The sequence below is a fragment of the Crocodylus siamensis genome, chromosome 6, assembly GCF_052110815.1.
Source record: "Crocodylus siamensis isolate JL-2025a chromosome 6, ASM5211081v1, whole genome shotgun sequence".
Taxonomy (NCBI): domain Eukaryota; kingdom Metazoa; phylum Chordata; order Crocodylia; family Crocodylidae; genus Crocodylus; species Crocodylus siamensis.
Window position 1 is genome coordinate 30407765 of NC_143400.1, and position 23462 is coordinate 30431226.

General features: G+C 50.5%; 1 protein-coding gene across 3 annotated transcripts; it reads left to right on the top strand.

The window, feature by feature from the left end:
- Positions 1-597: 597 nt before the first annotated feature.
- Positions 598-20559, top strand: STAMBP (STAM binding protein). 3 transcript variants are annotated; one of them, XM_090052009.1, is made up of 10 exons: positions 598-792; positions 2889-3104; positions 6309-6384; positions 7045-7140; positions 13941-14298; positions 15333-15457; positions 15993-16130; positions 16597-16709; positions 17414-17513; positions 18408-20559. In XM_090052009.1, exons 2-10 carry the CDS (start codon positions 2902-2904, stop codon positions 18462-18464), a joined length of 1266 nt encoding a protein of 421 aa, XP_089908135.1. In that variant the 5' UTR covers positions 598-792; positions 2889-2901; the 3' UTR covers positions 18465-20559. The 3 variants fall into 3 exon arrangements, with proteins under 3 accessions (XP_089908135.1, XP_089908136.1, XP_089908137.1); XM_090052010.1 differs by lacking the exon at positions 598-792 and adding an exon at positions 902-1017; XM_090052011.1 differs by lacking the exon at positions 598-792 and adding an exon at positions 1044-2091.
- Positions 20560-23462: the final 2903 nt, after the last annotated feature.

Genomic DNA, 23462 nt, shown 5'->3' on the forward strand with positions numbered 1-23462 from the left:
ACAGAAGAGGGCGGGTGTTGTATTGTGGGCATGTTGTACACGAGACGATCCGGTACGCCGCGTTCTTTACTTGTTTTTTTTTTTCTTCCCTGGTGCAGGTTGCTTGCAAAGCCAGCTGGGCACTAATAGCACATGCTTTGATGCATTGGCTGAAATACCCCTCTTTCCTGTGGATTGTCGGGACCTGCCACACATTCAAATGAAAGCTGCAGAGAAACCAGCTATGAAGTTGTTACACGTTTCCAAGCACTACCATAACTGCCGGGATGTGATCATTACTTTTGCCAGTCTGGCCTGTCTAAATTTATTGTGCGATTCACCAGTGAATTGCATAATACATGTAACGTATGAATTGCATAATACATGTAACCTATGACGGGGAAGCCAAGCAGTGCTGCAGGCAGCCGGGCTGCGCTCTGGGGAAGCCCGGGGCCTCCCTCGGATGCAGTCGCTGTGCGGGGTGGAGCAGCTGCCTGCTTTCCTGCGCGGCCCCTTTAAGAACTTCCCTCCCCATGAGGCGTCCTCCAGTGACTGCCTCAAAATGGCCGTCGCCCCGCCCCCTTTATGCTCAAGTTGGTGGCTTTTAAGCATTAAAAAAAAAGTCACCCCGCCGGAAGACAGTGGCGGGAGGCGACACCCCGGATGTAGCCGCTCCTCTTGATTGGCCGTTCACAATGAGGTCGCAGGAAAGGCTGGGTCTCGAGGTTTCTCAGCGTCTGTTCCTATAGGCTGAAGCCGGCTACCCGGAAGTGGTGTTGCAGGCCCCCGGTGGCCTGCCTTGTGGGCCGGCAGGTCAGCCGGGGCCGGGGCCGGGGAAGCAGACAGGGGGCTGAGGGCGGGCATAGCTCGGAGGGGGCTGCGTGGGGCTTGGCTGTGGATCTGAGATCTCGGGGGGGAGGGGGGTGAGTGAGCCCCTGCCCCTGCCCCTGCCCCTGGGGAAGGGATTTCGCTGCCTCAGACCGAAGTGAGGCAGGAGTGGGTCAGCACTGTAGAGACTAACCCGCGCAGAGCAGCAGGGTATGGCACTGCAGTATGAAGGCTGGGGGAACCTGGAGCAGGGTGCTGGCAGGGCCGAGGAGGACAACAGCAGTGAGACCAGGAGGATGTGGGGTGCGAGCAGCTCGCTGGGGCGAGGGAAGAGAAACCCTGGGCTCATGGAGCTGCCCCAGGATCCGTGGCAGTGAGAGTGCCACGCTATGAGCCCCCCTTGGGGCACAGGCCCCTGCAACTGCTTTGTGAGGGGAAGCACGAGAGCTGCCGAGACCGCTCTGGCTCTCGCCCTCAGTTCTTTGCAGCAGCAGAGCCGCTCTTGTATGTTTTCTGTAGGCAAGAAAGCTCAGCGCTGGCGTGCTCCAAGGGGTCTCGAGGCTAAAAGAAGTTGGGGGCCGTGCTGTGCATCTGGGGTGGCTCGTCTGTGCTGTGGACACAGACCCTTGTCAGTCCCCCTCACCCAGGGTAGGCTTCCAGTGAAGACTGCTTTGTGGTTGCCCTTGTGTGACAGCCCAACGCTGCGTTAGCATGTTGCTCAGAACACGATTCCGGTTCACCTTCAGGGAAGGCTTGTGTGGGCAAATGGCTTTGCTGTAAGCCTCGTTCCTCCAGGTGTCATGTGTTGTAGGGAAGGGTCTCAGCTGTTTTCTGGTCTGTGGTTACCTGGGTGTTAGACTGAGCACCCTGTATTGTGTTTAGATCATGAGTCAACTATTGTGGTATTTATTGCAACAGCCCTTGTTTAGAAAACATTGTCATTGACAGTTCACCGTGCATTGCCCAACTGAAGACTGACTTGTGGGGTTGCCTGTGAAAAGAGGTTTTTACATGGAGAGAAATGTGGGAATGCAGCTTGTGTTGCCACTAGGGCTCAAGAGCGAAAGGTGGCTGCCTGTGCCTGGATATGACCCATTCCCTTGTTTAGTGGGAGGATCCAGTAAATCATATTCACATGGTTGTGGCGATCTGTTGTTGTGGGATTTGTAGATTCAGTACTAGGACTTTGGTACTGGGTAAAAGCCATCTGCTGGAGGGTGTTCATGTGGCCAGTATATATCAGGCAAGATGAATGGGTCTCCAGCAAAAGGGTAAATGAAGCAGGTAAGAATTGTGTGAACGCCTCCTCTTCTGCTTTGCTTCCTGGCCCTTCTCAGTTTACAGGGTGTGCATGCAGCATGCCACAAGGCATGAGGATGGCCAGCCACGTGTTTGCAGGGACCCTGGTGAGTGGGGGCCAGGCTGAGGTGCACTCCCAGAAAGACAGGGGATGTTTGTAGGGGCATAAAGAAAGTAGGGAGAGAATCAGTGGTTGGCTTATTGTGCTTAAACAGCAAGGAGACTCTGCAGGGATTATGGTTTGAGTGGCCTTTTAGTTGTGACCTTTTTGGTACTGTTTAGTTACTGGCAGTGCCGTAGCAGTGGCTGCCACAAAATGAGAACCTACGTGAAGCTATGGCTGTTATTTGTAACAGAATGAGCTATGTTCTTGCTGCTGCTCCATGTAGTAGTTGATGACTTGGTGTGGTAGCCATGGGCAGCTGGTTCTTTCCCCTGAGCACCTGGAAGCGTGCTTGGTTTGACTGATGTGCCTTGCAGATGGCTCTGGAAGGTGGTGAGATGCAAATTTGGCCTAATCTGTTGTTGAAAAGAAAGTTTTAGTGCCTATTTGCCATTGCAGGGAAACTCCAAAACAGTCTCATCTTAGCTGCAAGTCTGAAACACCTATGTCCAAACCTCAGCTCTTCCTCCAGTTCCTGCCTCAGGACTGCTCAGCCCACTAACTAGATTCCCTTTCCCTGGGTACCCCTTTGTGCCTAGGTGGGGCTGTCTACCTGGGAGGGTTGTATGAAGAGGCTGTACCTGCGATAAAGCAGCTTTCCTGGGCATCCTCTTTCCAGACAAGTGAGCCTAATGCCTGACCACATGGATGCCAGCCTCACCCCAGAGGAGAGGGTGCGGGGTCTTACGCAGATGGGAAGCTCTGTGGAGGTGAATGAGGATGTCCCACCGCGTCGATACTACCGCTCCGGTGTGGAAATGCTCCGCATGGCAACGATTTATGCAGAGGAGGGCAATATCGAGCGTGCCTTCATCCTGTACAACAAGTACATCACGTAAGAACCCTCCCTTCACTTATTCCCCTTGTGTGATCTAGGGCATGGGCCTCTCATGTGTCCTGTGTTGGGCATTACTAACCTCAGAGCACTCCTGCTGCTCACTCCCCCAGTCACTTTGGGCAGGTCCTCTCTGTGCCTTAGTTTCCCCACCTTTAGAATAAGACTGATGATCCCATTTGCCTCTCTGCAGTGAGCAGGAAGCACTGTATAAGTTCAGACCATTGGCTAGACTAGTGGTTCTCAACCGTTTTGTACCAGGACCTATTTGTAAACATTAGTGGCCAGTCCCAACCCAGTGCCCCTTACTCCTGACCTGTTGCCCTCAGTCCCCAGTCCCCCAGCACCAGTCTGCAACGGAAAAGCCAGGGTTTCCTGCATTTTTCTCCTTTAAAGGAAACTGTGTTTTTCAAGTTTGTTCCTGACCCTTTCGTATATTCTTGCGACTCACTTGTGGGTCTCAATCCACAGATTGAGAAACATTGCCTAGACCAGTGATCTCAACCAGAGTGCTGAGAGAGTTGTTTTTTTTTTTTTTTTAAGGGAACTGTGGAGTGCTATGTGCTCTCTTTGCTGTTAGGTATGCAAAAACCCAGAGGTTTCAAATAGAAATCCGGAATGTCAGAACCATCCTGCTCTGGTGTGGGCTCTTTGCGCTCCCTGTAACAGAAGAATGGCTCTAGTATTTTTCTATAGCCAAAAAACAAGTGAAAGCTAAGAGCTGACAAGTTCCAAGGTGGGTCTCAGGTCTAACGAGGGTGAAAACCACTGGGTTACACTAAAAGACCATCAGCCAGCTTCCAAATCCAACATGTCCTAACCCATCATGGCTAGAAACCTTCTTGGTTCCTAGGAAGTGTGTTAACCCTTTGAGAATTGAACAAGGCCACTGGGGATTTCTCTCTTCTTGCTTCCTTCTCCTTCTTCCCCAGTCACAGCCAGGTCCCCACCCTTTAAAAAAACTCCCTTGCTTGTGAGGAGTTTTTTCCTGCTGCTGCCCAGCTCAGCTTAGGGATGTTTTCATTCACAGCCTTGCTAGATGTGCATTCCAATTGGACCTAGCAGCTCTTGGCCCATGTGAGAGAGCCTGTAGAAGGCTGTGTGGTCAGGGGCTGGGGATTAGGTCAACCGTGGCTGAAATTAAAGGTGAACTGTTTTGGTGCCCTGCCTCTAGGGCCAGTGGTGAATTGCCAGCAGGTAAGTGGGAGATCTGGAGCTGAGCACCCAGTCACATCAAGCTCTGCATTGCCATCAACTCTTGCTGCAGGTCTCTGGACTTTTGTGGAAGATCTCCCGTCCAATAACTAACTCAGACAGGATGGCTACTGGGGCTGGGATCTCAAGCTGATGAAAGATGAATGTGTTGATCTGTAAAGGATTTAATGCTGGGATTTTCAAAGGAACCTTTGGGAGGTAGAAGCCAAACTTGTATTGAAAGTCAAGCTCCCTTGCACCCCTCCACAAAGCTCAACCTAGTTTTCTTATACTCATTTCCTTGAGCCTAATTAGAAGCTAAGGGGGGAAAAAAATCCTTCCTGCACCTGATAAATCAGCCTGGCTACCCATAAGATAGTTGTCCCCACCACCATCACTTTCTTCCCTCCTGTGCCTGGCCCTGAGGACAGTGTCCCAGGCCCACCCTCTTAAATTCAGTTCATTTTTCCCTGCTGAGCCTGGGCACCAGGCTCGCTTACCCCTTCCAACTCCTGAGCTTTTATGGGCATGGCTTTGTGCTTGAGGGAGGGAGGCCAGGGAGCTGCAAAGCGTAAAACCAAGTGGAATCTTTTCAGTTTACTGTGTGAAACAACCTTCCTTAGCTAAACAGCTGAGCTGACAGCTCCTTCATCATCTCAGTAACAGGCACTGGTGTGTTTCCTCTGCAGAAGCCTTAAAATACACAAGGCGCTTATCTTTCCTTGTGGTCTGGTTAGGAGGAATCTTACTGTATTTAAATTCATTGGTGTTAGGGACAGCACAGCTCATTCGCTCTAGGTGTATATGCTTGGATCAGCTAATTGAATGCCTATCATTAACACCGGGCTCTGACTCTGGGCTCCTCATTGCTGTTCTGAGCCATAGTCACTTGTGCAAATATGACATAATGGCACTTGGTTTCCACAGAGTTACTTGCACCACTGCTAAAGAGAGAATCTAGGTCTCTGCATGTGTTCCCATAGCATTGAATCATAATAGATAAAGGCCTCATGAGATCTAGTTGACGTTGCCTGGACTGGGAGGGAGGAGGCTGGAGGGTTTGATTGTGGTGTTCTCTTCTGACCTCCAACCATTCAATGCTCTCCGCGGTTACACAGTGTCACCCTGCAGTCAGTGACACTGCCCTGGATTTGCACTCTTTCTGAAGACAGATTTTGTCCCATAGCTAATGGCTTAAGGTCCAGCTGAGAGTGTCTGGTTTCGGTGTCAGGAGTGACACAAGTGACTCCCCTATGGCACAGAACCACCCCTGTAGCTGGAATGAGGGGTCAGCCCCATAGTAAGACACCCAGTGGTGGCACCTGCTGCCAGTGTTCTGAGTCCTGCAGCTGGGCACATGGCTGTGGGAAACCAGCGTGCCCTGGCATCATTGGTCCCAGCACTTCTTGTGGCTGCCCTTGACAACTGGCACCAGCTAGAAACAAGCTCTTCCAGCCTGCTCAGGGTGTGCCCTGGCACCAGGCAGCCTCCTGATCAGGAGCTTAGAGCTGCTTTCTCTATGCCCTCAGGAGCAGTGCCAGCCCCTGAGCCTGGCAGAGAAATGTGCAATAGTTTGAGTGAATGGGGCTTCGCTATGCAAGGGACACAGACTCGCTGCTCCCAGTGAGAGTTCTGTGGCACATTGTGTTGTCAGACACTTGGGTGCAGTCCTAGACACCTTCTTTCTCACCAGGCAAAACTAGATGTGAGAGACCTGCTTGAATGTTTTTAAACAGAGGTCTGTTAAGTTTTTCAATACTGAGGTAGCACCTGAGGTCTCTATTGATGGGCCCAAATAGCCATGTATAAGGTGCTATACAGATGAAGTACAAATATATCCCCCAAATTGCTAGGGAGGGTCTTGATGCGTGGAAGGCAGAATTCTATGTCCCACATAAGCATCGGAATGGGAGTACAGGGGGCAGCAAGAAAAAGCCCAGTAAAAAGCTTGGCACCCTGCATCTCAATGTTGCTGTCCATTGAGGTGACCTTTTGGCTCTGCCTTCCCAGGCTGTTTATCGAGAAGCTGCCAAAACACCGGGATTACAGGACGGCTGTCATCCCTGAAAAGAAGGAGACTGTGAAGGTGAGTTGCAACCTTTCTTGGCCTTGAGCTTGGAATGTTTGGGTGTAGTGGGGTCCATCAGGTGGCCTGGTCAAGCTGCCTGGTGTTGGGCTAGGCCCCTGTGTCTCTGGTATGTTGGTCTTATGCTCAGCCAGAAAGAGCAGCTACTGGGTGCATAAGAATATAGGCTCTCTGTAGTGACAGTCACCAGGCTGTTTTTATGGAGCCTCGTTCTACTCTTCAAGGGTGCCTGTTCCCTTTGGTTAAATATGTGAGTCCGTAGGTGGTATGTGTTGGGACTGTCCATCTCAGTACTATCTGTGGATGAAGGAGCCAAGGGATTACCTTCTTCCCTAGCCATGAGATGGGAATAGGGATCTAAGGATGTTTCATCCCCAGTAGATCAGCAAGAGGCATATCCCACTGCAGCAGCAGACTGCCATACTAGCAGTTGGCTGCTTCTTGCTGGGTAGGGTGCCACTGCTGTAAGCCCCCTGCCTCTGGATTACATCTGCTTCAGTATCATAGCAGCGTTCCACCCCCACCCAGACAACTCGTGGCTTCAGCTGTCCTTGCGTTGTGTATGGGAGCAGTTTATGTCATGGTGTTACACATCCTAGTTTGCTTACTAGTCCTGCTGTCCCTACCCTGCCATCATCTCCATTTGTTTCCCTTCCTCAGAAACTCAAAGAGGTTGCGTTTCCCCGAGCTGAAGAGCTCAAGAAGGAGCTGTTGATGAGATACAATAAAGAATATGCGGAATACAGTGAGAGGAAGGTAAGAGATGATGAATATGCCCAGGCATCTCTTCAGAGGAATCTGGGAAAGTCACCCCAGACTGTCTTCATGCACCTGGGTGACATGATTCTGCACTGGTAGCATCACAGCCTTATGTATCACAGAGCTAAGAGCCAGCTTTCCCAATCACGTTTCAGGCTGGGGGTGGGAATCCAGCCATCTTCCTGAACTACAGGCTGCTCCTCAACCCCTCCCTGCTCCCATCTCCTCTTTAGGTAAGGCATAGGGTAGACTCCCTGATGTTTGCAAGCATAAAGTGTGAGCACTGTTAGGAATTGCCCCTGTCGTAGAACCATAGGAAATTAGGGTTGGAAGTATCTAGTCCAACTGCCTGCTCAAAGCAGGACTGTCCCCAACTAGATGATCCCAGCCAGGGCTTAGTCAAGTTAGGCCTTAAAAACCTCTACCACCTTTCTAGGTAAACCTGTTCCAGTGCTTCACCACCCTCCTAGTAAGAGTGTTTTTCCTAATATCCAACTTACACCTCCCTTGCTGCAATTTCAAGACCATTGCTCCTTGTTCTGTTATCTGTCACCACTGAAAACAGTCTAGTTCCATCCTCTTTAACAACCTGAAGGGTGGTCCCAAAGGCTGCTATCAGATCCCCTCTCAGTCTTCTCTTATGCAAACTAAAAAACCCAGTTCCCTGAGCCTGTCCTCAGAAGTCGTGTGCCTCGGCCCCCTAACTATTTTCATTGCCCTCTGCTGGACTCTCCAACTTGTCCACATCCTTTCTGTAATGAGGGGCCCAAAACTGGCAACGGAACTCCAGATATGGCCTCACCAGTGCCAAATACAGGGGAACAATCACTTCCCTTGACCTACTGGCAACACACCTGCCAATGCAGCCCAGTATGCTGTTACCCTTCTTGGCAACAAGGGGACACTGCTGACTCATATCCAGCTTATTGTCCACTGTAACCTCTGGGTCATTTTCTGCAGAGCTGCTGTCCAGCTAGTCAGTCCCCAGTCTGCACCAGTGGATGGGATTGTTCTGTCCTAAGTGCAGGACTTGGCACTTGTCTTTCATAGATTTCATAGACATTAGGGCTGGAAGGGGCCTCGGGAGATCATCGAGTCCAGCCCCCTGCCCAAAGGGCAGGAAGTCAGCTGGGGTCATAGGATCCCAGCAAGATAAGCATCCAATTTACTCTTGAAGGTGTTCAATGTAGGTGCTTGAACCACCTCCGCTGGCAGACTGTTCCACACCTTGGGGGCTCGGACAGTAAAGAAATTCTTCCTTATGTCCAGCCTGAAACGGTCTTGCAGGAGTTTGTGACCGTTTGACCTCGTCATCCCTTGGGGCGCTCTGGTGAACAAACGTTCCCCCAGATCCTGGTGGTCACCCTTGATAAAATTATAGGTGGCCATCAGATCACCCCTGAGCCTGCACTTTTCCAGGCTAAAGAGTCCCATGTCTCTCAGCCTGTCATCGTAAGATCTGTTTTCCTGACCTCTGATCATGCGCGTGGCTCTCCTCTGGACTCTCTCAAGCTTCTCCACATCCTTTTTGAATTGTGGAGCCCAAAACTGGACGCAGTACTCCAGCTGTGGCCTCACCAAGGCCGAGTACAAGGGGAGAATGACATCCCGGGATTTGCTCGAGAAGCATCTATGGATGCATGCCAGCGTTTTGGTCGCTTTATTAGCCTCAGCATTGCATTGCAGGCTCATGTTCATCTTGTGGTCAATGATGACCCCCAAGTCTCTTTCTTCTGTAGTGCTAACCAACGTAGCACTGCCGAGCCTATAAGGGTGCTGCAGGTTTTTCCTCCCAAGGTGGAGAACCTTGCATTTTTCGGTGTTAAACACCATCAGGTTCTCGTCTGCCCATTTGCTGAGCTTGTCCAGGTCAGCCTGGATCACCCGCCTATCTTCTGGTGTGGATGTTTTGCCCCAAAGTTTGGTGTCATCGGCGAACTTGGCCAGTCCACTCCTGACTTCAATGTCCACATCGTTAATGAAGATGTTGAACAGTATGGGTCCCAGGACAGAGCCTTGAGGGACCCCACTGGTCACAGGGCACCACGATGAGTGACTGCCATCAATCACAACCCTCTGGGTCTGACCATGGAGCCAATTTCCCAGCCAGCGGATCGTGGTGGAGCCAAGGCCACAATTGGCCAGTTTGGCCAAGAGGTGATCATGGGATACCAGATCAAAAGCTTTTTTGAAGTTAAGATATATGACATCAATCTCTTCTCCCTTGTCCAGGTGATAGGTCACCTGGTCATAGAAGGAAATGAGATTGGTCAAACAAGACCTACCCGAACAAACCCTTAGGATGGTAGCCTGGGCCAGGCCCTCAAGGATGGCCTCCTTAATAAACTTTTCTAAGATCTTCCCCAGGATAGAAGTCAGGCTAATGGGCCTGTTGTTAGCCGGATCCACTCTCCTCCCTTTCTTGAAGATCGGCACCACATTGGCCTTCTTCCAGTCTTCGGGCACTACACCAGAGCGCCAGCAGTTTTCAAAGAGCCCAGCCCCTGGCATGGATATGACGCTCGCCAGCTCCTTGAGTACCCTGGGGTGCAGATTGTCAGGGCCGGCTGACTTGAAGGTATCCAGCTTCTCAAGGTGTTCCTTCACGGGGTCAGCATTTATAGAGAGTAGGGGATCCCCCTCACCCAGATTTCCCTGTCCCATAGCAGGCATGGGCATCCCATGTGACTGATGAAAGACTGACGCAAAGTACCTATTTAATAGGTTGGCTTTTTCCTGGGCGTCAGTTGCCAGTTGCCCCATCTGGTTTAGCAGGGGTCCAGCGTTGCCCTTGCTTTTCCTCCGGCTCTCCACGTATCTGAAAAAGGACTTTTTGTTGTCCTTGATGCCTGAAGCTAGTTGGAGTTCAGTTGCAGCCTTGGCTTTCCTGGTTTGGTCCCTGCAGGACCGGACTAGCGCGGAGTAATCCTCCTTGGAGGTGAATCCCATCCTCCATCCTTTGTAGGCTTTCCTTTTAAGCCACAGGAGGTCTGCTAGGTCCCTGGAGAGCCAGGGGGGCTGCTGTGCCTTCTTGCTGCCTTTCCTCTGTGTTGGAATAGATTTAGCTTGTGCATTGAGGATTGCTTCCTTGAGGAGCAACCGCTCTTCTTGAACTCCCATCACCCTGGGGTCACGGTCCCTGAGGGCCTGACCAACTAGCCTCTTGAGCTTGTCAAAGTCGGTTGTCAAAGTCGGCTTTCCTGAAGTCAAGGACTTCTGTGTTGCTGACTGACTGGCCAGCTTTACGGCGGATGGTGAAGGTGATCAGCTCGTGGTCGCTGTCACCCAGCTTCCCATCGATCACTAGGTCGCCGATTAGGTCGTCCCCCGTAGCCAGTACCAGGTCGAGCAGCGCTTTGCCTCTCGTTGGCCCATAGACTTCTTGAGTCAGGTAGAGGTCATCCACGCATGAGAGAAAGCTTTGCGACCTCTTGGATTTTGCTGAGTGATCTTCCCACGAGATGTCCGTGTAATTGAAGTCACCCATGACAACCAAGGTCCTGGAGCAAGCGGCCTCAGTCAGTTCCCGGGCGAACTCCTGGTCAATCTCAGGACTTTGAGTGGGAGGTCTGTAGTAGACTCCCACTGTTGTGTCCCCTGTGCTGTATTCCCCACGAATTTTTACCCAGAGGGTCTCTAGCTGTCCATGCCGGTCGCCAACATCAGCTTGCAGGGACATGTAGCTTTCCTTCACATAGAGAGTTACACCCCTGCCCCTTTTGTCAACACGATCCCTCCTGTACAGGGTATAGCCCTCTATACCCATGGTCCAGTCATGGGTGGAGTCCCACCAGGTCTCTGTTATCCCAATGACATCGTATTTCTTTGCACTGAGCAGGAGGACGAGCTCGTCCTGCTTGTTGCCCAGGCTCCTGGCATTAGTGTACAGGCAGGCAAGTGTCCCCTTGGGGGCTCTTGCCTTGCCCACAGATTGTGCCAGGGCTGAGGCAGGGGTAGGCTCCCTTAAGTGCCTTGGCCCGCTGGCTTTGCAAGGGTTGCTCAGCGGGCCAGCAGTGGCAGTAGTCCCCCCATCCCACAGCAGGCTTAGTTTAAAGCCCGGTGGAGCAGGTCAGCCAGCCTGGCTGAGAAGAGCCTCCTCCCCAGGGGAGAGAGGTGGAGGCCATCTCTTCCCAGCAGCTCGCTGCCTCTCTCGCCAAAGAGCGGGCTGTGGTCATGGAAGCCAAAGCCTTCCCGATGATACCAGCGTCTCAGTCTTTGGTTCACTGCGTGGATCCTCCTCTCCCTCCTCAGCCCATAGCCCGAGACTGGGAGGATCGACGAAAACACCACCTGAGCTCCCAGACCCCTAAGCCCCGCTCCCAACTCCCTGTAGCGCCTCATGACCTGGCTGGGGGTGCTCTGAGCCGTGTCATTGGTGCCCACGTGAATAAGGAGCATGGGGTAGTGGTCTGTGGGCCGGAGGAGCTGCAGGATCCTCTCCGCAATGTCTCGGATGTGGGCCCCCGGGAAGCAGCAGACTTCCCGGGCTAAGGGGTCGGGGCGGCAGATTGCCCCCTCAGTGCCCCGCAGGATGGAGTCTCCCACAACAAACACCTTTTGCTTTGTCTTCGGGAGAGCGGGGCCAGTAGCTGCGGTCGAGCCTGGGTTGCCTGCGGGAGCCGGCAACTGAGCAGTCTTTGCTGGGGCTGCAAGAGGTGTGAACCTGTTGCTAAGCTCCGGGGAGGGAGGGCCCTTGGTGCGGCGAGCCTTCGCGCCCTTGACCACCTTGGTCCATGCCCCTGACTGGGCAGAGCGGGAGGTCCCAGAGTCCTCCTTAGTCGTGGAGGGAGACGGAGCTCTCCCCTGCTGCTCCCGGGGGAGAAGGGCCTGGCAGTAGAACTTCATAAGATTTCTTTTGGCCCAATCTTCCAATTTGTCTAGGTCTCTACATCCCCCAGCTTGGTGTCATCCAGAAACTTTCTGAGGGTGCAATCCATCCCATCTTCCAGATAGTTAATGAAGGTACTGAACAAAATCAGCTCCAGAACTGACCCCTGGGGCACTCCACTTGATACTAGCTGCCAGCTAAACATTGAGCCATTGATTACTATCCGTTAAGTCCAACTCTCCAGCCAGTTTTCTATCCACTTGGCAGTGCATTCATCCAACCTATGCTTCTTCACCGTGCTTGTAAGAATGCTGTGAAAGACTATAGCAAAAGCCTTACTAAAGTCAGGTTGGTCAGGCATGACTGTTCCTAATCTCCTTCTCCTTGAGATGCTTAGAAACGGATTCTTTGAGGACCTACTCCATGATTTTTGTAGGGACTGAAGTGAGGTTGAAGTCTGTAGTTCCCTGGATCGTCCTTGTTCCCTTTCTTAAAGATGGGCACTATATTTGGCTGTGTCCAGTCATCTGGGACCTCCCCCCAGTTACCGTAAGTTTTCAGAGATAAAGGCCAGCGGTGCTGCAGTCACATCAGCCAATTCCCTCAGCACCCTCAGCTGCATAGCATTTGGCCCCATGGACTTGTACACACCCAACTTTTCTAAATAATCCCTAATCTGCTCTTTCACCACTGAGGGCTGCTCACCTTCTCCCCAAACTGTGCTGCTCCGTGCAGTAGTCTGGGAGCTGACCTTGCCTCTGAAGACTGAGGTAAAGAAGGCATTGAGTACTTCAGCCTTTTCCTTGTCATCTGTCACTAGTTTGCCTCCCCCATTCAGTAAGGGACCCACACTTTCCCTGAACTTCCTCTTGTTGCTGACATACTTGTAGAAACCCTTCTTGTTATCCATCACATCCTTTGCTAGTTGCAACTCTAGTTGTGCCTTTGGCCTTCCTGGTTTCATCCCTGCATGCCCCAGCAGTATTTTTATATCCCAAGTTGTTTGTCTAAGCTCCCATTTCTTGTAAGCTTCCTTGTTGTGTTTAAGCTCATTGAAGAGCTCTCCGCTAAGCTAAGATGGTCAACTGCCACATTTGCTTTCTTTCTGCCCATCGGGATAATTTGTTCCTGCATCCTCAATAAGGTTTCTGTCCTGTTGATGTTCGTGCCCACCCTGCCCTCACTAGCCTGTGTCCTAACCCCATTTAAGGACTTTGGCTTTGCCATTCAGAAAGGCAGCAGGCAACAGAAGGCAGAGCGAGATGGAAGCTCTTGGATCCTATCTGTCAGAAGCCTTATCTTGTAGGCGTGTAGTGTATAGTTGAGGATGATTTTGTCTTGAGCAGGGGGCTGAACTACATGACCTTGTGAGGTCCTTTCCAGCTTGACTTTCCTATGATTCCTACCATCTTAGGAAAATAGGGCTGGAAGGGACCTCACAAGATCATCTAGTCCAGCCCCCTGACTAAACCAGCCCAGCCAAGTGTCTGTCTAACCTGCTTTTGAAAGTTTCCAAGCATGGAGAATTCACAGTCTCTCTAAACAGGGTGTTCACATGCTTGACCACCCTTAGAGTCAGAAAATTCCTCCTCATCGCCAACCGAAATTTCCTCTACTTCAGCTTGAGGCCATTGCTCCTAGTCCTGTCCCCTGTAGCCACAGAGAAGAGCCTGTCTCCATTCTCTTCATAATCGCTGTTCAGGAATACAAAGGCAGTTAATCAAATCCCTCCTCAGTCTTGTCTTCTCCAGAATAAGTAACCCTAGTGCTTTCAGCCTTTCCTCATAAGTCATGAATGTGTTCCTGGGTGACTTGACCCTGTGTGTGGATAAATAGTTTCAGGGATGATTTTGGCTGAGGAAGGGCCCATCTGAGGGATCAGTGGTGCAAGGACATAGCTCATTTGTCACGTGACATGGCCAGATAGGGTGCTGTCCTGATGTCCTTCCACCTATGTTTCTCTCTGCAGAGGAAGGAGGAGGAGGACTTTGCACGGAACCTCGCCTTGCAGCAGCAGCTGGAGGAGGAGAGGCAGCGAGTGGCCCTGATGAAGCAGCAACAGGCAGAGCAGGAGCAGTTCCATGCCTTTGAGGAGATGATCCGACGGAAGGAGCTGGAGAAAGAGCGACTGAAAATTGTGCAGGAATTTGGGAAGGCTGAACCCAGCCCAGAGGGTCCCCTGATCCCTGGTGTGGAAAAGCCTCCCACTGACGTAACACCAAAGATTGGTATCCTTCCTGTTCCTCCCTCAAACCAAGGCACTTTGCCCAAGCCTCCTGCTGTGGACAGATCATTGAAGCCTGCAGCTTTGGGGACCCTGCAGAACAGTTAGTATCTCTTGGAATTCGTTATCCTGTGTCAGTGCTGCTGATTCTTGAACCTAGCTGGGGAGCGGGGGAGGGCAGTGCTCAACTCCCTGTAGGGCTGATGCCCTTTGAGCACCTCAGGAGCTTGTCTGAACTTTTAATATCAAGAGCCAAATTCAGGGCAAGGGCTGGGTGCTGATGGAGGTCAAAAATTGGTAATCATGATGGGGATCTGGGTCAGGGCTGACTTGTCCCTTGATTCATTCTTCCCTCATCCACCTTTGGGGGTGATGTTGTTTCAGAACAGCTCTCACTCCAGAGGGTGAATTTAAGCCATGCTCCAGACCTGGACCAAAGGCTGCCCCTAAATGATCCAACTCTAATCCAACCCCTGGTCAACCAGGCTGCTGGATCTGGAGGCAATAGGGTAATGATGGCTTTATCACTCCTTTGTGTGCTGTTGCCTGGCAGTAGCTCCAGTGTTGAGGCATGGCCAGGCTTTGGAGATGCTGTCAGAAGGGAGAGCACAGTAAGTGTTTTACTGGGCTGGTCAATCCCGCGGCCTGGCTTTCGTGCTCTGTGCTGATGGGGTCACTTGATCAGTGCTCCATCATGACCAGCATTACTTCTCAAATGAAAATTAAATGCCATGATAAAGAACTTGGGTGTAGACACTTGAGATGGATGCATCCAAGCTAGAGAGGCCAGTTATATCATTTATACCTGTAGTTTGGGAACAAAGATCCAACAGAGTGCTGGGCTGGAGCCAGAGCTCATGAGGAACATTCTTGATTCCATCACTAACCCACATGTCCTTCAGAAAGTCTGTCCTTTCCGTGGCTCAGCAATGGGTACAGTCATGCCAGCTTTCTCTTGAGGAGTGCTGTATTAAATATATAGCTTTTACTTTAAATCACTGCTCCTCAGTGTGGGGGGTCTGATATAACTTGCCCCTCTCCACCCCACTTTAAAAATTGACTGCACACAGCCCTTTTTGATGGAGGCCACAGCAGATCTGGCCTTATATTCATTTCTATTCCTCCTGTCCCTCCCAGATGTAACTATCGATGGCCTTCGCCATATCATCATTCCCAAGGAGCTGTGCCACAAATTCCTCCAGCTCGCTGACGCCAACACAGCCAAGGGTGTGGAGACATGTGGGATCCTCTGTGGGAAGCTGGTAAGGTGCTGCCCTCCACAGACCCTGTTCCTTCAGTTCTTGGATTTGCTAGAGGCTTGGTAGTTGTCAGTTCTGGCACAGGTAGGATGATGTGTAAGAAGCGGGTATTGCACACTGTTAGGTTTCCATGTTAACAAAAGAGGATTCTTTCACCCCTCCATCTTAGGATGTCTCCTCCTGAGTCTCCCAATGCTGGAAGACCTCTGTGTCCTTTGGAACCAAAGTATAGTGACCCTTATTAGATCCCAGAGATTGTGCTGACCCGGTGGCTGGCAGCTGCACAGGGTACTCAATGGCTAGGCTGAGCTACTAGGGACCTGGCAGCTTTGTAGCTTCTCAAGCACCATGTGGCCAACATGCCCCTGTTCTAGTGCTGCCTGAAACACCAGACCTGGACCCTTGTGCAATACAAGCAGCAATGGAAAGCAATGCCTCAGAAGCATGAGAGCCTGGCTTTGCCTTCTTGTGACACTCTAGCACACTTGGCCTTGCTGTGTCCAGAAGCACCAAGGCCCCTCTCTGTCTTGTCTTCCAGATGATGAATGAGTTCACAATCACGCATGTCATCATTCCCAAGCAATATGGAGGCCCTGACTACTGCAACACAGAGAATGAGGAGGAGCTCTTCCTCATCCAGGATCAGCACAGTCTCGTCACGCTGGGCTGGATCCACGTGAGTGCCACAACTGTGCCCTTGGCCTGTTTTGAGCAGAGAAAGAAAAGGCCTTTTTGTGGGTGAGGAGGATAGCTTTGTAAGGAGATTGCCGCCTTCTTCAGTATGGTCAGGCTGTGGTACCCAGACGTTGGCTGAACAGAGCACAGCCAATGCTCAGGCTTCCCTGCTGACTATCATTGTTCCTTGTCATCAAACTGCTATTGGAAGCTCTGTGAAGTTGTTGTACAGGGCTTGTTGCAATCTGTGGCTCACATACCATGGCCTCACCAGCACCCCCCCAGTCAGGCCCTCTTGTGGGAACCCCTGCAATCTGAAGCAGGCCTCCTTGGGTAGTCTGTATCCTGGTAAAAAAATAAAAATAAAATAAGCCCCTACCCTTGGAGATCCTCCCTCCCTGTCAGCAACTGTAGCCACACAGAACACCTCCCTTGGCACCGGACTTCACTGGTTCCTCCCCCTGTAGACTCACCCTACCCAGACGGCGTTCCTGTCCAGCGTGGACCTGCACACACACTGCTCCTATCAGATGATGCTGCCTGAGTCTATAGCGATTGTGTGTTCGCCAAAATACCAAGAGTAAGTATGGGCAGGGGTGGGCTTTGGAAGCGTGTCTTGGAGTTAGAGCAAAAGGCAGATCTTTCAAAAGCACTTCAGGAACTTTAACCAGGTCTAAACCCCACACCCTGGAAGGTTCTGATGGTTCAGGTACAACAATATCAGTACAGCTGTCCAGGGCTGTAGCTACAAGCATCTTTATGTTGGTGTAACAGGGTAGTGTAAAATCCTACCCCTAATTATGGGTACAAACAATGTACATATGTCTGTCACTAGCTTCACAAAGTCCATAGTAATACTTGCTCTTGGATCACTCCAACAGATCTGTATAATGGGATTGAACTAATCTGGGAAGGCTGGGATCAGGGAGGTCAAGGTTTGATTCAGTTCCCAGCTCTTCCATTTACTTGACTGTATAACCATGGGCAAGCTACTTCAAGCCTCTGTGCCCCAGTTTCCCACGTGTAATAGAAGGGCAGTTCTTCTCTTGTCTTGTTTGTGTATGCTGGAGAGCTTGGCAGATGGGTTTGTACAACACCTAACACAGTGGAGCCCTGACTTCACTTGGGGTCCCTGGGTATTATTGTAAGGCACCTGATATGTGGGTTGACCTGCTAAGGAAGAAGCACAATGAGAAATCATGGAATAGGTTGGGGTAGTCCAGTTGAAGCAGCCAGCTTTTCTTAGGAGGTCCAGGCAGTTAAGAAAGTATCTTCTCTCCTTAGAACGGGGTTCTTCAAGCTGACGGACCACGGCCTGGAGGAGATCTCATCTTGCAGGCAGAAGGGGTTCCACCCACACTCCAAAGATCCTCCGCTCTTCACGGTAAGTAGCAGAGGAGAAGGGTCACTGAGAACTGCAGCTCGTTCAGCCTGTTTGTTGCATCACTGGTGTTTTTTAGCTGTGCTGAAGGGCCAGACCCTGAGACCTGGAAGGAAAGTAATGCATGAGCCTGGGGGTATAGGAGGCAGCCTGGCTTGGGTGATACACAGGTGGGGCTGAGGGCCAGGTTCCTGTGGCCTTAGATGAGTACTTTTGCCTCTGTGTACCATGGTGTCCCCGCTGGTGAAGGGCTCTACTGGGATGCTGTGGGAAGGCCCTTGGAACATGGAAGGCTGAGTGTCCTACATGCTGAGAGGGAGGCAAGCCCTGTTAGTACCTGGAGGAGATTCACCTGCAAGCCCTGTGCCTGTGTCAAACATTGAATGGGCCCTTAAAGGAACAGTGGGTGCCACAGTACTTGGGGGGGGGGGCTGGAATTGGAGCACCCATTTCCTGCCCTCAGCCATGCCAGTGAGTTGCTGAGCTACCCATTTCTCTATCTGCCTCAGCTCCCCAGGTATAAAATAAAGGTGCCAATGCTGCTTCAGGTTGCCTAATGCTTGGGCTATTGATGACAGATGCCTTCCTGTCCTGCTTGGGGAAGGATGTAGGACTAATGGTTTCTCACAGGATTTGGAGCAGAGGGGTCCTGAGCTCAGCTCCTGGCATGGCTACTGACTCTCCATGTGACCTTTGTCACATCCTTTCATCTGCCCTGAGTCTCCATTGCTCCTCTGTATGGAGTGGCTAATAGATTTCCATGCTTGACAGATGTCTGTGGTAGAGTGGGATTCGGAGACCTCTGGCCCATACAAGCAGCTCATGGCAGGTTCGCTGAAATGGCCTCAAGGGGGCATGTGAATCACTTTTCTGTTTTCCCTTACCTCTTTCTTCCAGACCTGCAGTCACATCACAGTGATGGAACAGGACGTGGCAGTGATGGATCTACGATAGCCCTCTTGCCTTAACTTGTCAGTTTACGGGAAAGCAGCTACCTTCCTCTTCATCCTAGGGGATCACACCTCCCATAGCCATTGGTATCCCGGTAGTCTCAGTGAAATTGTTAATTTGACTCTACTGGGTGCTTCTGAGAACTTGGCATCCTGCACTGCGTCTTGCAAGGGGCTCAAGACGTGAGGAAATATTAACCTGGGATTGCTTAAAAAAACAAAACCTAACACTAAATGGATTTAACTGTAATACTTGGCTGTTCAGCAAATGCATCCTGAGGGGTTTCATGCAAGGAACTGTCCTCCAGACTCCAGAACTGGGACTGAGGAGCCTTCGAGAGGGAAGCGCTTTCCAAATGAGTAGCACTGAAAATTCATTTCCTGGGGGTTTTTTGTTGCCTCTGTTACTTGTTGGCAAAGCTTTGGGCCTTTCCCTTCACTTTAGATCAAACCCACAGCGTCCTTCTCTTAGCCTGTTTTTTTCACTTCCACCAAGGTCCTGTTAACACCAGGAGTCCCAGGGTCTGTGTCTCCAAGCTTCCCCATATGCAGTGTGTGGAGTGAAAAGGTCCTTGTGTCTGATTCTCACTTAATCTTTCCCTAACCTAGTGCTTCATTGATTTGATTTGGGAAGAGGAAATGGTCCCAACAGCTTGATAGGAATTTGACACCCTGAGATAACCAAGTGGTGTTGGTACAATGGATTGAGGAACCTGACTTCAATTGCTATTTGCTGCGACAAATGGGGGAAAAATGGTTTCACGGTGCTGAATGATAGATGGAGATGAATGCTATGTTCTTATTTTATTATTGTATCTGCTCTATCAATTATGGCCATGTGAAGGGGACGACAGCAACATTGGGTTCTTCTTTGCTACTCAAGTTTCTGGGTCTTGGGTTGTGCTGTCGGTTCTATAGAAGGTTTGTCAAAGAATTTGCATCTTTTTCCCAAAACACTTGGTGACATCTGGCAGCAGTGTGGCTGAGAGGGCACTGGCATGATTCTAACAGTGGCCTCCCTCAGTAACAGGGTTTCCCCACTGTGGGAACATAATGTAATTTAGCAGGGTCTGATGGACTGGGTACTGTACTGGGAGTCAGGAGGCTTTGTATAGTGGCTTGCCTTTTTCTCTCATCCATAGGTTAAGGATGATGGGACTGTAACGTGTCTTCAGAGCTTCAAGGAGTTACGAATGCAAAGCTCTACTAGCAGCAGTGCAGCTCTCCAGCAGTTGGAGGAGAGCATCCCAAGCTGGTCTGGTCAGATAAATAGTGTTGAAGCCATGCCAGAATCAGTTGTTCTCAGATGGGGCCAGCTGCAAAGTTCAAATCTGTCAGGAGCAGGCAGAGCACAGTTTTAGGGTGCGGGAAATGGCAGCGGTGGGATTCAGACCTTGTACCTCAGCCGTGGGGTGTCTGGGCCTCACTTGCATGCAGTTCCTGTCTGCTAGAGTCCAAGTTCATAAGCTCTCCTCTTGCCTTGTGCCTTCTCCCGAGGACAGTCTCCCACTTAAGTATTCATTATGCCTTGAAGTGTCTTCCCCAAGCCCCCCTTGTTGCTGCTCTGACATTTCCTCTGATTTTTCACTTGCCAAAATTCACCATCTCCATAAGTCCTGAGGGTTGTTTGCAAAGGCCTGTTTTGCTGGGTGAATGAATGATGCATCATTCGTGCTGGTCATGTCAGATCTCAGTCATATTTCCTTCCCTTTCCTCCCCCCTCCGTCTCTGCTGCTGTCTATGTCAAGTATCCATCACTCTTGAAGGAAGCTAGGGAAAAGCGGGTATCTCTGTGCATTCCCCCTTCATAACTTGCATTACCTTGAAACTCTGATATTAAATGGGTAATCGGTATGAAAAGTTAGCAAGCCTGACTTGTGGCTCAGAGCAGTGCCTTTTGCCCTTGAGCAGGTGACATTTCTATAAAGGGCTTGGCCTCCTGCATTTGGTGTTTTGTTCATGTATCAACACATACCCACGTGGTGGGGGGAAGGTCATCTGGAATAGGTGTGTAACATGCCCCTACCCAAACGGATTGCTGCTTAATGTTTGGTGAACAGACTCCTCGTTGTACAGTTTAATACAGATCAGTTATATTATCTTGCCTTTTGTTTTGCTTTGCTTTGACTGAGTTGTTTTTGACCAGGAATCTGAGTGCTTTGCAAAGGGATTGGGATTCTCATTTTATAGGCATGGGAGTCTCTTGCCCCCAGTCCCATATCGGGGACAGACCCCGGAGTCCTGCCCTGAAGACTTCTAAAGCAGTGGTTCTCTACCTTGTTAGACTTGAGGTCCCCCCCTGGAAAATGTCAGCTCTTCATTTTTTCACTTTTTTTTTGATTGCAGTAAAATACTAGAGACATTTTTCTGTTGTGAAGAATTTAGAAAGACGGTAAGTTGGAATGTTTTTAACACTACCGATTCCTATGTGAAAGCTGGTTTCATCTTGTGAATCACGTTTGCACACCTGACATTGTGGGGCATATTTGCAAGGATTTTGGTACCTCATGGTTGAGAACTAGTGCTATAGAGGGTCCTGACATCAGAAGGGGAAAAAAAATAGGTAACTCTGGAATCCTTTGTGGACCTTACTGTAGGGATCTCAATTGGAAGATGCACTGGGCAGAGTCCTTTTATTTTTCCACTTGCTTTTTTTCATAGAATCATAGAAGTAGGGTCGAAGGGACCTTGTAGATCTTCAAGTCTGACCCCCTGCCTGGGCAGGAGGAAAACTGGGCTCAAATGACTCCAGCCAGGCAGGCATCAACCCTCTTCTTAAAGACCCCCAGGGTAGGAGCCAGCACCACTTCCCTAGGAAGTTGGTTCCAGCTCCTAGCCGCCCTGACTGTGAAGTAGTGCTTACGGATGTCTAATCTAAACCTACTCTCCTACAATTTGTGACCATTATTCCTTGTTATGCCAGGGGGCGCTCGGGGAAACAAGGTCTCTCCCAAACCCTTTTGGTCCCTTCTAGTGATTTTACAGACAGTCACCAGGTCCCCCCTCAGCCTTGTCTTGTGACGGCTGAACAGGTTCAGGTCCCACAGCTTCTCATTGTAGGGTCTGCCCTGCTGTCCCCAGATCATGCAGGTGGCATCCTCTGGACCCTCTCAGTGTTGTCCACATCCCTCCTGAAGTGGGGTGCCCAGAACTGGACGCAGTACTCCAGCTGTGGCCTGACCAGTGTCATGTAGAGGGGGAGGATCACCTCATTGGCCCTGCTTGAGATGCATCTGTGGATGCACGACAGTTTTTAATAGAGCTTTATTCCACAAGTTGATCTATATAAATTCAGGAGACCTACTGATGGAGTAACTTAATATTCAATGGGAGTAAGGGGTCTGAATCTGGTTCTTGGATGTTCCTTGATGATGAACCCTCCAGAAATCTCTCAAGGTGGATGGTAGGAGGTTCGAGGCAGAGCATCTGCCATATAAAGGTTGTATGTCACAGTTAAGAACTGGTTGATTTGAAATTTTTAATATCCCAAACAATTCCATTCATGTGCCTACATCTGTCGGGTGAGGAGGAAATTCAGCTTCCGAATGCGTAGCCTGGAGCTTCTCCACTTGGCTTATCATGTGGAAGCGCACATCTGCAGAGATGTTGCCCTGTAGACACCACCCCTTCCTATCATGCAATGTCCCAGTAGCCACCAGAGCGGTTGCTTCTGTGGTAACAGAATATCATGGGAGCATCACAGAGGCCATAGCAGAGAGGACCAGAATGAACCTGAAGTCAGGAGGCAAACCATAGCAGGGGAGGTTCCTTCCCTATGCTTCCTTATGAAGCCTGAAGGATTCGTTCTTGTTTAACACTGTTGTATCTAAGGGGTGTCTCCTACCTAAATAATGATTTTTCTCAGAACAGGTAAAAAGTGCACAGGAACCAGGTTGTGGAGAGACAGTGGTTTTTAAGGCCTAAAGGGATCCTAACAGAGGTTAGAAAATAGCGTGTGAGACGTACTATGGGAATCCTGTGTCCTCTGAGCTGTGGTTCATCTCTGTAGTGTCCTGTCTTGCCTCTGACTGCAAGAGATGGAGAATGGGGTCCCATTCCCAGGGTGCCTATTTGTAAGTTGTCACCTCCTTGAGAGTCTAAACAGGTGGCGTGTCTTTAGTCTTCTCCCCATCAGGCAGGGTATTAGGATCATTCTCATCGAGGTGTGTGCAGCTGTGGCACAGTTCTGGCTTCAAAGCACAGGTAGGGCCTGGGATCACTTGGAGAACCCTGTCCTTTTATGACCAGCTGGGTGATGAGGGTTGTTCCTTGCCTCCCCACTGCGTGGTGGTTCTGAGGTGCCAGCTGACAGTGAAACATAGCTGCTTACTGGAGACAGTAAGAACATTTCTTGGTTCTGTTTTGAGGAGAACGGGGTTGAAGTAAGACCCGAAGAGGAGATACCTCCCTGAAACCCAGAGGAGACCTCCCGACAAGCCAGCAAAGGACACGGATGCGGTAGAGTCCATTTCTTTCCCACCCCACTGACAGCTGGGCAGTTTTTTGGCGGCTGAGACTCAGCATTATGAGTTTTTACATCCTGTGACAATCAACCCAGCCCCAGCCAAGGGGTCTTAGAAAGACCTGTAGTTTGGGTTTTACCTTAATTTTTCCCACCTGAAGCATTCATTTACCAGCTTGCAGAAATGTGGGGGCTTCCCTTATGTAGTTACCCAATATCTGGCTCTGCACTCTTAGTGCAAAGAAAAGTAAATGGCTTTGTTGCAATGCTATCACTATTAGCATGTGTGATAAGGACTCTCATGGGTTAAAGCACCAGCACCAGGGGTCCTGTGGATGTGTGAGACTCTCAGTGTTGGCTTATTGGAAAATAAGTCTTTGCACTTGTGGCAGAGAGAAATATGACACTGTGATCCAAATGCCCTCAAGCTGGAAGAACAGCATCCCATATATATTTGCTTCAGTGCAACTATTTGAAACCCGTGGATGACTGGGGTAGCTTTGTCTAACAATTTTTGGACTCATGGCCAGCAGGAAGTTT